Here is a 15849-nt window from a genome sequence, read left to right as displayed (position 1 = left end):
TTTAAGGTGATGCAGCTGCCTTTTCAGAGGAACAGAGTGCAAGGGGGCACCTTCCATCATGCCAGGGAGCTGCCAGCCTCAGTGCTACTTAAGGATAAGGATAATCAGTTTACAGATGACAACTTCATGACTTGATCAACTGCTTAATCAATGCTATGATTATTAACAGGAATATCCGAAACCGATTTCACTTGAGTAAATCTCAGGACACCCAGCTTGTATATTGCAGACTAAGTATCACAGTTTTCACATCTCATTCTAGATTCATGTTTATTTCACACAGTAATCCTGCAACTGCCAGTGACTTTGAATCAACATTCTGGAATCAATTTCAAACAGAAGAGCTTGTTGCTCAGTAAGAAGGGATTAACAGGATCGAGCCTTATTTAAATAAAAACTTCAGTTTTTCACATTCCCTGCCTATCCGCAGATTTATATCCCATTCCTGTATCTTGTCAGACATTTTCCTGACACAAGGATATTAAACCACACTCCTGAATGAATCCTCACAACCTCAAATTCTGCTCAATCCAACATTTTTCACAGTAAGGATATTTCTGAAGTGCTTTAGCTCAGCTATGCTCCACTGCAGGGAACCATCTTTGCAGCGACTTGATACCAGTTGTATTACCAGCATTCCTGTTGACTAGAAATATTATCCTATTATTTTACAACAGTATAAAGTCTCCAAGAACAAGAAGTGTCCATCTGAACTGCCAGTTTTTTTCCCCAGTTATCAGTGCACTGTCCATATGCAATAATGCACTTCTGCATTTTCAGTGATTATTTCAACCTAACGGGAGTGAAGATGTCACGGTAGCAGCCACAGAGCATGAAGTTCTTCACTTTTTCAGTAAGCAGAATTGAAACTTCCCTAAACTGACCAACCAGTGTGTGTATCTGATTTGATTCAAAAAGAAAATCTGCAGGACTACAGACGTTATGTATACTTTACAACATGAAGGAGATTGTGAGTGATAAGGTGTAGGTGGGGTCAGATATTGGACAACAGTCTAGTGATGTAGAAGGGAAATGGCACTTCTGTGTCACTGTAATGAGTACTACCACAGTGTTGTCAAAAGCACATACCAAAAACACAAGTACAGTCCCTCCAAGCAGTTTAAATCACATCACTCTGAATAAATGTATAAAATAAGTTCATTGTTGCACCAGCAACTATTCTGTCTGGAAATCTGGGTAGGAACATTTTTGTACTGACAGCCAGTTCCTGCACTATTCACACATTTGCACATTCTTAATAAAAAGGTATAGGTGCACAAAACGTATTTCTCATATTTCTACAAAAAAGTCCAGAAAAAGTACCTGGGCATAAGGGAATCTTCAACATTCTTTCCTGAATTCTGCCCTAAAATCTTCCTACTCCCATCATATGGAAAGACTGTGTGACAGGCACTGAAGCACGTAACATACTTTTAAATATAACTCACCATAAAGAAATAGAAATACTGGCTTACTCAAACAATTAATCAATCTTTGTTCAGTACTTCACCTTTAACAAAGTACAAACATTAAGCAGAGATGGGCAATTTTTTTCCTACATTCCTTCTTTTTGCATCTACGTTGGCCTACAGGCAGCTAGCACCTCTATTCTGTTCTAACCAGGGTCCTTACCGGTGACGACACTGGGGATTTTAGACAGAAAGCTCTTGACAGTTCGGATGGGAACTCCACCAGTTTTGTCATCCTGCATTCTTGTAATGATGTCTTCAATCTGTCAAAAGGAAGAAAAGGCTCATTGGCTTACGCAAAACAGTGAACATTATGTTTGTGTGACTTGACTGCTTTGAAGCCCTGCTGATAGGATGGGGACAGAATAAGTCACATGTGTTACTGTACAGAGACCTAGAGAAATGGTCATCAGCTCCCCAGTTTAAACCCTGAGACAAAGATAAGCTTGAAAGATGGTAGTACAAATGCACTGACAATCTTTCCATTCTTTTTTGCTGAAAGGTGGTGATAAATACAGAAAAATGTTGAGTCCACATGTGAATTAAGTTAAATTCACAGGATCATACACAATCCATCATATACAGGAAAGTATACAGTCATCTCCACAAGCCTCGGCAATTAATGGATATACAAGGACTGTTCCAGAAGTAATACCTGTTATTTTATTATGTTGGCCCAGAACATTAGAGGCAGATGGTGGTGGTACAGCTATAGAGGTTAAACCTTCCTACCAATATCCATTATATTTTGTTGCTGTGTTGAGAAATATCATTCTGTAGCTGAGGATTTGCTCTATCAAATAGTGCTATTGCACTCTTTGTAACTGTTGTAGTTTCCATGAAAATAAATAGGAGGCACTACTTTCAGAGCAACTTTTCTAATTACTGGAGAAAGGAGCTTAATACAACGTTCCATTTTTTCCTAAAACTGGAAGGGATAATAACTGAGGATCAGCCCCTGCATCTACTTGAAGGCAACAGCATGGAGAACTAAAAGCTGAAAGCAAGAACAACAGATACATGGCATTTCTGAGAATTCTTGTCTTTCAAGGCACAGAGGTCTCAGAAACACAGGAAAAATAAAGCAGAAGCTCTCCTGTTAGCTCAAGTGGTTCAGGGTATCACTGCCTCATGGTCACGGGAGCTTCAACTGTTCAGGGCAGAAGCTAGCAGTGGTCACACAGAGAGCAAAGCCCTTCCAAGGCATCACACTTCTGATAACTTTCCTGAAGATTTTCTCTTTAGAAATGATGTGAAATATAACCTCAGCAAAGAGCCCCTGTCCAGGAGGACAAGGTCTCTCCAATTCAGAAGAGCGTACCTCATCTAGAAGTGTGAAAGTAAATTTGTTTCACAGACTCAACACTCGCATTTCAAAACAAGTTTAACTTCAAGCCTTCCCAAGATTGTAAGAAAACCTTCTTGCCAACATCAGATACTGCATTTTATCACCGTGTTTTAACCACATAACTGAACTGTTCACACCTTGTTTACATACTAAGTTAACACATGCCAAAATGGGTCCTCAGCAGGAATGAAGTCACAAAGATGAAAATAACCTGAGAAAGTCAATAGATTGCTGAAGGGTCAGTTATCTGGTTGGCCCTGCTTGAGCAGGGTCTGTACCAGGTGGCCTTCAAAGGCCCCTACCAACATCAGCCCCTCCATGATTCTCTGATCTAGTGCCTATTTGTGATAGAATAATGCTTATTTTGCTCCAAACCAAACACTATGAAAATTTATACAAACCTTTCCCCTTTACCAAAGCACACCAAGCAAGGCTATCAGACCTTTTTTTTTTTCCCCCAAACTCTGACCTATAAATTTACTGCCTTTCTCCAGATGCACTTATAACTGGATTCAGAATTCAGATTTTCCATGCATACCAGGAATAAGATACTCTGAAATGAGTCCCATGTCTTGAGGAACACTTACATGCTTCAAAAACAAGCATTGTTTTCACCTAAATTGTTGCTTCCTATTTTTTACTCAAACAAAAAGTTCGGAATTGAAAAGAGCTAAAATAATTGCTTTAGTGAAGGAAAATAAACTTCTTGTTTTGCTTACTGGAAACCAAGTTAACCACCTAACACAATTTAAGTCATTATGAGCTGTGATGATCATATCATGATAAGATAGATCTCAAGCAAAATAAGTATTTAATAAAGGCAAAATACATTTCTCTTCCCCAAACCAACTCCATTCAAAGCAATAAAGCTGGCTCCCATACCTCAAATGGGACCATTAATTTGGATTTCAGTTGCAGTAGCCCTAGAGATTACTCCTCCATAGAAGGCTCAAAAGCTGCTTCTTCATGTTGTCCTCCTGCCTGACAGAGAGCAGTTTCTGCTCTCTGTCCAAGTGTTGGGTGTCACTTTTCTCCTTCTCCTCAGATGCTATATCTTTTTTCCCCTCTCTGTACTCTCATCTGATCCAGAAACAATTACATGCACAAACCAGCACAATTACCAGCAAAACAAACCAGCAGCAGCTCTGAAGGAGGAAGGACCTCTGAGACAGCACAGGGAACCAGCAGAGAAGCACGGCTGGAGAACTGCTTCATGACCTCCAGCAAACAAACCCATCTGTCTCTGTCCAAGGCTCCCCTCCTGCCTCATGGAGATAACAGCACATCACAGAGGGGCAATGAAGCAGAATTCAAAGATACCAGTGAAGGACACAGAGCTCCTCAGACAGCTACATAAGATCTGCTCAGCATCTCTGAGGGCATCTCACATGCCCAGTGCCCAGAGCCAGGACTGTGCAAGGCAGCACAAGGGTGTGTCAACTGGCAGTGCTGGTTGGCTGCTTCCACACAGCTAATTCCCAGTGACTGCTAAGAGCAGGAGCTGCAACTGATGCTGCTTTCATCTACGCTTCCTCCTAAATTTCAGAGCTAATTTTCAGATAAAGGCAGAGTCTGCCACAGGGTCTCCTCACACGTAAGGATGTGAAGCCAGAAAAGAATAACTACATTCTTCAGTTGCTACTGGAGGGTGAAACAGAGCTAATAATGTCATCTTAAGACTGTTGACATGGTTTAGCATTTATAAACATCTAATTGAACAGCTTGAGAGGGTGGCAGTGAGAAAACATATACAGAGATGTCCGCTGCAACTATTTGTGCTCTGCTGCCAGTATCACCACAACTCCACAAACAAATGTCTGCTTGTTGAGCCTTCACAGGGATGGGCAGGACCCATCCCATCAGTAGGATCATCTTAAATGGTGGCCAGGAACAAACAGTGACCCTTCTTACCCAGCTGCTGAAGAGAACCACCAGGGCCTGGGGAGCACCATGCAGTGCCTGAACCAGTGGCCAACATTAGAAGCAAAGACAACCATGGAAAGCAGGAGCTGCGGCTATTCCCCTCAGGCGGTACGTGTGCCATTAGAAAAAAACAACAGTTTAACATTCAGCAAAAGAAAGCAAACCCAAAACACTGCAAATTAATCCAGCAAACAGAAATTCTACAAATAAGTTGAACTAATGCAATTTTCTCCCCCTGCCAAAACCCAAGCTTTTTTGCCCATCAGTTCCAACAGTTAAAAGCAAAAAGAAAAACATCAGTGCATCAATGGTTATGGAAACTCAATTTTTCATTAAAAACATTTTGACAGACAATTCCTGATCAACTCAAATTTCTACATGAGCTGTAATCACATGAAAGAAAAGGCTGCTTTTTGCATGTCAGAGAGCTGTGTAAAGATACTCAGAGTAAACTCATGTTTACTGACCGTGCAACTTTAATTATGGAAGCAATATTAGGGACTCATCAGCTTCAAAGATCTCACAACATTCAGAATAGAGCCACTTTCATCAGATACCTCAGGTCAGCTTCAAATTAGATCAAATATTGACTTTGTTGTGCTCTGCAAGCAGAAGCGTTAATCTTTTTATGACCCATAGAAGATGATGTGCATTTTAAAACACTACAGTGGAATCCAAATAGCTGAACAATTATTACTAAGGCATGATGCAAGTCACATTTTAAGAGAAAAGGTTATACCATTAGTGGTACACAGTATATACTGAATACAGGTGTCTTTTGTGCAGCTTATGAACTAGGCACACACATCCAAAAAAACCATGCATAGACACACACACACACACACACACACACACACACACAAAAGCACAGAGTGTTCTAGCTGGGAAAACTGATGTGCAGTACTGCTCCCTTTATGCCAATACCAGGAGGGGCTTGGGGTGAGCACATGCTTCCTTCTGGCAAGGTTTGCTGAAGCCACTGTCTGCAGTGATGGGCAGCCTCCTGTCTCCCAGCCAGGGGCAGATGCACAGGTTGCCTTGGAAACATTAGAGATTTGCTTTCCCATTGCATCACTACACCTCATATAAGTGATATGCAGCTCTCTTGACCGCTCATGCAGTGATGAATGAGTGCAAAGCACACATATCTACCACAGCCCATACGGGGACTAATTTAGAAGAAGCAAACTCCATCCAAGACATGAAGGAGCAGAGCTGTGTCCAGCCCTGCACCCCTCTCTCCAAGCACAGCATGCAGCCCCTTGTGGGCAGGGTGAAGGCTCTGAACCCAGCCTCAGAGACACTTCAGAGGCAAAGCTGCGACCCAGCTGTCATCTGAAACAACATTACACAAGTTGCCTCAGTTGGCATGCACCAAAAGTAAGGGCAAGCTCAGTTCAACAGCTCTGACTCTCCAAGTGGTTCCCTTGTTGGCTGTACTCTGAATTTCACTTTGGGTTCTGGCTGTGCACTAACCATCCTAGTGCAGAATAAAATTATGCCAAAACCTGGTTTAGTACTGCAACGACTAAGAGAGCTCCAGTAATCTTAAACCCTCCAACAACACCAGATTGAGTCTCCAATCTGTAATATGGTTTAAGGCCAGTTTTTCAAGTCTGATGAAAGGCAGTACATAAAAGAAGTTTCAGTACTGCACTCAGTGACATAATGAATAGACAAGCTGATGGTAGCAGCCAGTGGCTACAGGGAGGTGCTGGCTCCCAGACTCAGTGCACCCAGGATATGGCTCCCTTCCCACTGTAAACCAGCAAAGAGGCTGCAGAAGCCAACTCTGGAGAATGGAACAGGGCTGATATGAACACAAACAGGCCAAGCTTACACACTCAGCAGAGAGCACTCCTGACCTGGGTAGCCCCAAACTGTGGGCAACACTGCACCAAGCAATACATTGCACTGTGCCCTCACGTTAACCCAGACCCAGCTGTCACTGCTGCCACCCAAGTCTGTACACTCATCTTCTAAAGCCTCACCTGCAGCAACCCAAGACAAGCTCTCTCTCCTGTGATGCCAAACTAGTTTGATAAATGTAGTACTTGCAGAGAATCTGGCATAAATGAAAGCATTTTTAGTAGTAAAGGGATTTGTGGATTCCTGAACAGGTTTTTGGCATTGCTACTGGTGTCATTAAAAATCCAAGCAGTGATGAAAAGGGAGCAAAACTGCATCACTTCAAATGCTCATTGAAGACCAAATGGGTCATTCTCCAGTTCTCGCTTCTTTCTTGCAGGGAAAACAAGAATGCTGTGAATCATAGGACAGGACTTGCACATTGCAGGCTTTTCCTTCAACCTGAGCTTCAAAGCACTACCAGCTGCAAGCAAAATCAGATGGAACCATACAGCATGAGCTGGAACCTATCGCAATGAACTAAGAAATACAGTGCATGAGTATTTTCTACTCATTTTTTAGAACTTCATATACACAAGCCTAACCTTTGCCACAGTAACAAGGTGACTTGGAGCCATTTAGAAAATACTTCAAACACTACTTCCAATTTGAAACATAGAGATGGATTTTGTTTCTTTCTTTTTTTTTTTTTTTTTCTCTAGAAAGAAGCCTTGTCACAGGCATCCAGTTTCCACTGATCTCCTCCTCCCAAATAAATGGAGGAGGGAAACAACCCCGCACATCCTTCCTTTCTTTCTTCAGTATCTGATGGGCTCCTGTGGCTGAGCTAAAGCAAATTATGTATAAATACACATATATACATCACATGTTAACTCATCAAAGCAAGAATAGGGCCAGGCCTAGGGAATTGGTTTTTTCTGACAGAAAAGGAAAGCAGCACTGTTCTGTACGCACCACTGTGGCACATAATGCAGTCTGACAGGTCATTTCATGCATCATTTAACTCTTTGCACTGTGAAGTGGCATACCACAATAAAGATGAGTTTCTCCCCCACTCCTAAATGCTGCAAAGTAGGGGCAAAGCAGAGCAGCTTGTAAATTACAGGAGAAAGAGACAACCCTATTAATCACACTCAAGAGATAGTATTTTTAGCTTCTGTCCATTTCCACGTGAAGTGTCAACTTGTTTTTATGTATTTATTCAAAATAAAGAAATAAAAGTGTAAAAGCAGAGACACAGATAAAAATAAATAAAAAATAAACTGCCAGTCAGAATTTAAAGGTAACTGATGAGGAAGAAAATGTTTTTGTCTGAATTTTAGAACAAAGAGAAGGCAGCTTCGTAAAGAATTGTTTGCTGGATAGTAAAAAGAATGTAGATTTGAAGTGTTTTGCATTTTCTTCCACTAACTGCATATTTTCTTTGTATAGCATACATATGCATTTCAATGTATTTTAAAATAACCAGTTAATTTGTAATCACACAAACAAGCAGCACTGGATAACGCAGACCTTGGTTACCCATGCAGGGACAAAAGTGGAGCATTCAGCACAGCACACCTATCTACAGAGGCACTGTGAAGGAGTTCTCAACACTGAAGGGAAGCCCACAGAAATCCAGGTCCTCAACCTCCTTTCACAGCATTCTACTGAGCAGTGCTAAATTGAAAAGCTGGAACTGTGGAGGTATTAGAGAGAATGTGAGATAAATCTGAGCATTAGACACTACACTGTTTGACCAGAACTATCTTATTTCAGGAATTTATTCAAATATGGTAAATTATGCTAGTGGGCCACTTTGCACAACCTATAAGACTCAGAGCCTCTTGAACTGAGCTACTCAATTGCTTTGACCCTCGACTTTTGATAGCGGCTATTGCTATAATGCTAAAACAAACAAATACCAACTAAAACAGACCAACAAAAGCACAACCAAAACACATAAAAATCACCAAAACACCAAATAAAGAAATCACAGGCATCCTTCAAATGGATTCATCCTATGTATTTCTTGTTTTCTGGTAGGGAAGAACAACATCCACAGCCAACAGTATCGTGCACATAGTAAATCTCATTATACAAACAATTTTGCTTAGCACAGCAATGGTTTCTGCTTATAGAATACTGTTTGATGAAGGAAATAAAAAGATTTAAATGCTTATGTGATTTCACTCACATCAGTTCCCCGGAAGGGGTCTCTGGGACATCTTTTATACTGCATTTAGAACTGTGTTATGCTGAAAGGTACAATTGTTAAACATCCAATTATGTTGTAAAAGTGAGGGGCGTCTTTTAAATTGTCAAACATTATACATGAGACAGACAGGGTACTTGGTTGTACTTCACGTCTAATGCATGGGAGCCTGGCAACAAGGCTTAACTTAAGTTTTAAGCATAAGTTACAATAATATATATCACATATAATATGAAAAATAAGTCTCCTTAAAGCTACCTCACCTAAGAATAATAGCTTTTTACCCATACATTCTATCTTAAAGAAACAAGTGAAAAAACAGTTCTGCAGTGGTGGGATTTGTACTCGTGCAAAACAGAAAAACTTGCAGCAGAGCACCTTCACCTTCAGCTCCCCTACTTGGCAGCCCTCTGCCCCATATCCCCACATCCTGCCCTCAGGGCTCCTCAGTACCACCTGGGGAGGTTAGCAAAGAGCTCGAGCATAGGCAGCTCCAAGGGGTAAGTGCTAGACGCACTAAAGCAGAATGTCACATGCAAGGTGTGCCATCTCCATCTTTCTGCACATCAGAATCAGTCAAGTGGCTCAGTAATTAGAAAAGCAAAGGTGAAGTACATGACTGCTTTCTCCTAGACTGCTAACACTCAGGTTGAAAGTGGTGTTATCACAGTAAATGGCAGATAAATATTTCCACGGAGCTGAAGGTGGAGGCACTTCATCAGTTACATAGCAAGCCCTGGGCTGCCTGTGCCCAAGATATTTAACAGAGAGACTAATGGCCAGGCAAGCTCGAAACATTTATTATGTTTGGGAAGTTTACAATGGCATTGGTCTTTGTCTATTAGCAGAGTGGATTATCACAGATAAACAATCCAATTACTTATAACTACTGTCAGCGTTTGTTCCATACATTAGTTGACCTGAAAGCAGAGGGCAGGTAAAGATGTTTAAAAAATACAAAGATGCGATGAATATTTTTCAGCTTTTTTCCCCAATAGGCTTCCAAGCCTATCGATTTATTCATACTTTTCAGATAAATCAGTAAGAAGCTTTGCAATAAGCTTCAGTACCTATTTAGAGTTGTTCATTAACTATTTCCTTCCACCACTTGCTTTCTGCAATCTAACAATGGTTACCTTTACACTACAGCACTTCTCTTACTCTGACACATTTTCTATATAATATAGTGTCATGTTAAAAGGGCAGAAAAATTTGGCAGAAAATGAACTTCTGTGCATTCCAGCTTGTTCTCAGATATCAGAGGGGCTGGGCTTAGACACCGGGTGATCTCCAGCTCAGCACTGTAAGTCTGGCTGCATTCAGTGTATGAACTATCATGATTACATATTCTTTAGTAGTGCACTGCCTGTTCATCTAGGCACATTGAAGTGGGCTCTCACAACAGCCCTTAAGGAATTTGGCTTTAGTTAATGAGAACGCATGGTTTGATTAGTGAACTGTATGGTTTATTAAAGCAAAAGAAATAGATTCTTTTGGACTGCAGGTGACAAACACTATTTGTAAGAGCATATGAGGTTAACCAAGAACATGAATAATACAGGCAGTTACAATTGCAGTAAATGATGGAACAGCTCTGAAGATTTCTAAGTTTCCAAGGAAGCATTCAGAGTAATGGAGTGTGCAAATCTCACTCAATAAACATCCCTGTGGGAGGAGAAAAAGAGATGCTCAGCTTGCTGGTTTGCCCCAGAAGTCATCTGTGTCCTCCTTACTGATCTATGATGATTTCTTTACTTACATTCCTTCTCAATTAGGCCATTTTAATACTGTTTTCTTACTTTCAGAAGGAACTTGAATGACACTAGTCAAACACATCTTTGCTTTGTAAAGCTTACTCAGAGAATGTGGTTCTGACAGAAGGGTGGAGATCTACTGACTCAGGGCAACAACTGCAGATCATCAGTTCCATAGAAACCCCCAGTCTCTCACACCTGCAATGTGACCACACAGCCTGGTCATGTGTATATTTACACTCCTCTTCATCCTCTATGCTGTATCTCAGAGTCAGCATGCCAAACTCCTCTGGTACTGTTAACAATCCAAGGTTTGCAGGTTTTACATTGTTTAGGGATCAGTCACAGAACACATTATCTACTTCATTCCACACTGGAAGTTTACCTTCTGTCAAGAGGTGAGCATTTCATTAAGCTACCCCCCAACAAATATTCCAAGTAATCCACCCCAATTCAACAGTCACTCAAGTGTCAAAATATTTAGAAGGAACTGGGGAGGTCACATGCAGCCTTATTATGAGGATGAGAGCTCAAGGGGCTCTTGGCCTATACTGGCACTATTTATGAGGTATAATGATTAGTTCACAACCATAGTATTTAGCAAGACTATGTTATCAGTCTTGAGCAAGGCGTTGGACAGAACAGGCTGGGGGAGTGAGGAGCTGTCACCATACGTCAGTACTACCTATCTGACTTACTGTAAAGAAAACAAAACAGTGAGCAGGATTTGGTACTTAACACTGATCACAGAATCATAGAATTCTTAGAGTTGAAAAGGACCTTTAAAGGTCATCTAGTCCAATTCCTCTGCAACAAACAGGGACACATACAGCTAAATCAGGTTGCCCAGGGTCTGATCCAGCCCTGCCATGAAAATTTCTGGGGATGGGGCATCAACCACATCACTGGGCAGCCTGTTCCAGTGCCTCCCCACCTGCACTGTAAAAGACTTCTTCCTTACATCCAACATAAATCTATCCTCTTTAAGCCTGATGCCATTTCCCCTTGTTTTATCACCACAGACCCCGCTAAAGAGACTGTTCCCTTTTTTTCTGTAGCTCCCTTTTAGATACTGTAAAGCCACTCCCAGCTCCCCCTGAAGCCTTCTCTCCAGGCTGAACAGCCCCAGATCTCTCAGACTGTCTTCATAGAAGAGGCGCTCCATTCTCTGGATCATTTTTGTTTCCCTCCTCTGGACATGCTCTAACAGGTTTCATATCTTCAGTAGAAATATTCAATGAAAACTAGCTGGAATTAGACAACTAACCCCCACCTAACATATGACACCAACTGACACAAGCACAAAGGCAGGAAATGTAGGTCTGCATAAATCTTACTTAAACAGGATGGCAGGAGTGGTAGCAGAGAATACCATCACATTTGTCATCAGCTTTGTACCATCCTGTTTTTCATATATATATATATATATTTTAAATCTAGAAGACCATTGAGATATTACAAAGGAAAAGAACAGCTACCAAGTAAGTGGACAAAGAAGGAAAAAGAAAATCTACAAGATCTCTTTGGTTTCTTTGCTACCATCAAGTGACCCCCATTAGTGCCAGGAAGTAGGCATGAAAAGAAACAAGACCTGATCAGCAGCTTGGGCTGCATGCTGGTCTGTGCACCTGCCTCAGCTCAGCAGTGCATAAGGGCACGGCAGGAGCAGGGTGAGAGGGGATGGTGGAAAGGCATCAATAATACATGTTTGAACAGTCAGGGGAGAGGAAAGGGAATGCATGCAGTCTGCCAACTTCAAAGCATTCCAAGCCATTTCTGTGAGTGCGGCAACTCCCTCTTTCCTGGTTTATTCCTAGACTACTTCCTGAGCAGCTCTCCAACACACTCGCAAAGAGAAGGGGTAGCAGTTTCAGTCAGAAATTCAACAAGTTCTTCCCTGTAGGGAGGTTTGATTGCATTCCCACAGTTACCAAAATGTGATAACTAAAACATAGGCTGCTATCAGGTTTGCAGAACAGGCAGGACCTTTCCAAATGCTAAACCGTTATTTACTCAGATAACAGGCTCACTACCACTAAACATTAGTTTAGATATTTTTGCATCTACTCACACTGTCCTGCATCCAGACTCAGTGCTCCCTGAGTGCAGCAGTAGTAATTTCCTCAATCTTCCTAGGACTGAGAGTTAGCACACACTCGAGCATGGAGTTTGGTTGCACATGATCACAGTATTGGCAATCTCTGCTGTCCAATTTATCCTGAAGGTTTAATGCTCATTTTCTTGGTATTTTTATTTACTGTTGCTCAGCATTCCTAGACCACTGTCCTGCCTGTCAGCAAGTAAGCCATTTATCACAGTATCCTTCAAAAATTCTATTCCTAATTCTGTGTCTTTTCATGTTGATGGGAGTTTCAATGAGAATTTGGCCGTGGCATTTTTCTTTATAACAATCCCACAAAATATTCTAGGAAATGATTCTTTTTGTTACTAAAAAAAAGTGAAAAAGTGACTCAATGATTACAGCCTCAGATCTACCATTGTTTGCATTCATAACTGAAAAAATTCGTTATTTTTATGAGTTTGTTCATAAGCATTTTAATTAAAACATTACAATCACAGCACTGAAATTGTGTACATTTCCTGCTCCTTCTAGCTCTGTCTCAACATAGTTTAAACTCTCACTGTAGAAAATCCCATATTAATTTCTTCATAAAACAGAGACAAAAAGTTAATTAGACATCTAGAGCTTGAATATTGCCCAGCAGAATACAGCAGTCTAGAGGATCCGTGACAAGCAGGAAGTAGAGATAAACCCATGGAAAAACATTGAACTACACTGGTTACCACTGGTAGCTCCAATTTGGCTGGTGAAAGTCTTTGAACCAACACTGCTATTCCCTCTGCATTTGGAAATACACAAGTGGAATTGCCCGTAATTCTCATTACTTAGAATTGGTTTTTTGGCTTTTTTGTTACTACAGCTTTCTCTAGATTTCATGTGTTACTTAGAACTATTTTAATGACTTTTCACTCATTCAAGAGCACAACATAAAATCTGGTACCTCATCTGAATGATGCTATGGGCAAATCTAGGCATGCCCTAGTTGCTGAGTTCAAAACAAATGAGTCTTTTAGTGATGTATACATGGAGGCTCATAACCTTACAGCTCTGTACAAAGCCTGAGTGGAAATATTAGGAAAAAAGCCAGAATAAAATCTCAGTCCTTTTAGATAGAGCTCTCAGATCATCCATTGGGAAAAAACTAAACTAGCATAAAATATTTTCTCCCCTCATTTGAGGTCACAGCGAGACACCCGCATAACAGCAGACATACACAGAGATGAGTGTGCTGCCTCAGGGGGACACTAAAAGACGCTGCTTCAGAGAAATCTGGGACAAGTTTATTTAAAAGCCTGTACTTAGCCTCCAATACCTGCATCCTGAGCCTTGTCGTTGCTTTGCATGCTAGTTCTTCATCAGAATTCCTTTCTGCAGAGTGCAAAATGAAAATCCCCTATCCCTACAGTCTATTCAGCCAACCAGCTGTGATGGCTGCAGGCAAACGGGGATGGAACCACAGCCCCAGTGCCTTCTTCACTGTCTGAAGCAGGGCAAACAGCTTCCCAGGCAACCTCTAGATTATTATACTGTCCCTCACTGCATGCTGTGGAGGGATCAATCTTCCTCTCCATCCTTCTGCACATAGAAGGATCACAATCTGGTCCCTTAAACCAGTAGCAGCTCTCCTGGAAGACCTCAATAAATTGTAAAAATGTGTCTTAGAAAAAGCTATAGACTCAGAGTACTGTGTCTTTGTCAATTTCTATTTACTTAGAAAAAAATAAAGAGAAAAACTTCAGTCTACACAATTATTAGAGTTACTTGTGATTACAAAATCATGTTACTGGATGTGGCTTTATACAAATATCTGCTGCTTATACTGCATCAAAATGAATTTATGAAATGTGAGCATAAGACATAAGTAAACTACAAATACTATAAACAACTGTTACTACTAATATCCCCTGGAGACAAAAAAGAATTAGTCCTGCAATATTTTTAATTGCATTTCCCATGAACCCTGGATTTTTGCTGTCATTAACAAGGTGGGAAAGCACAAAACTGTGCTTTGGGAAAAGAGAGTTGGCTTACAGACCTGTTGCCAACTAAGTAAGAAATAGTCAATGACTTTTCTACAGCTGAGTGAAAAGTTAAGCAGAAATAAACCACATTCCCACAGCAGGCAAGCTGGGGAATCACAGATTGGCTGTGCCACCTCCTTGGACTTGATCAAGCCTACTACACGGATTCACATGGAGAATGAAAGTTAGACTCACAGATGCACGTGGAATGGGTACTAGAAACATGCAGCTTCCCACAGACATGGTGAGCAAAATGGTGCCTATCCAGTCAAGCAAATTATCCTTAATTAGAAGCACACCTTTCATTAGGTTCTGTAGAAGGAAAATTCAATTTGCACTTAATGTGAAGGCTTTTCTACATTTCTTAATTAGTAGCTACAATTCTAGCTATTGAAACCTAAATATCTTCTTCCCATGCTCCTACACAGGAGGTCATGAAGCTCAGCTGCCAAACACATGCAGCCAGGCTTCCACAAGAGCTCTCCAGAGATGAACACCGTGAGGAAACCCAGAACTCAGCCCCAGCACTGCAGCAATCTAACACCTACACCCCTAGTTCTCATCATCCCAGGCCACAACAGGTTATGGCTATTAGTATTTCTCTTTTCATACAGGACACTTGAGAAGCACCAGCCTGTGAGCAGTGGCTCACCAGCAGCCAGTTAACTCCCGCTGTTAAGCAGCACAACCCCCAGTTTAGTAACTCAAAAGACTCAGAAAGCTGCATAAGGCCAAGGCAGAGCAGACATGCCTGCAGTGTATAACACTTCATCTCTCCTCTCCTTCTGAAGGATGCTGGTCAGTAGAAGGAGGCTCACAATAAAGGCTACAGAAGCCATCCCAACAGCTCTAGCTCTTCCTCTCCACAGTGAAACCGTAGGATGCAATTAAATTTGCATATGTATTGAGTAAAACAGGAGTTTTCAAAGTAATACAACACATACAATGGACCTTTCCTCACTGTACAGTTTTCAGATGCTGCTTCTGTTTGTTTTAAATGAGACTTTAAACTCAGATGTACAACAAAACAAAGGTTACTACAAAATGATAGCTCATTTAACCACAGTATGTTTTTAAACTACTCAGAAGCCTGATAGAAAACTGTAAAGTAGATTTTCTTTTTAAGTACAGTACACATATCTGTAAAAAACAAACAAACAAACAAAAAAACACAACAACAACAAAAAA

General features: G+C 41.0%; 1 protein-coding gene across 3 annotated transcripts in view; it reads right to left on the bottom strand.

The window, feature by feature from the left end:
• RGS6 (regulator of G protein signaling 6) overlaps positions 1-15849 on the bottom strand; it is a 221703-nt gene that overhangs the window by 81304 nt on the left and 124550 nt on the right. For all 3 annotated transcript variants that reach the window (XM_072336881.1, XM_072336879.1, XM_072336880.1), the window contains exon 3: positions 1633-1732. In XM_072336881.1, coding sequence (XP_072192982.1) covers positions 1633-1732 — 100 coding nt within the window. The remainder of the gene's footprint in view (positions 1-1632; positions 1733-15849) is intronic.

Source organism: Excalfactoria chinensis, chromosome 5, assembly GCF_039878825.1.
Source record: "Excalfactoria chinensis isolate bCotChi1 chromosome 5, bCotChi1.hap2, whole genome shotgun sequence".
Taxonomy (NCBI): domain Eukaryota; kingdom Metazoa; phylum Chordata; class Aves; order Galliformes; family Phasianidae; genus Excalfactoria; species Excalfactoria chinensis.
This window is presented reverse-complemented; position numbering and strand designations above follow the sequence as displayed.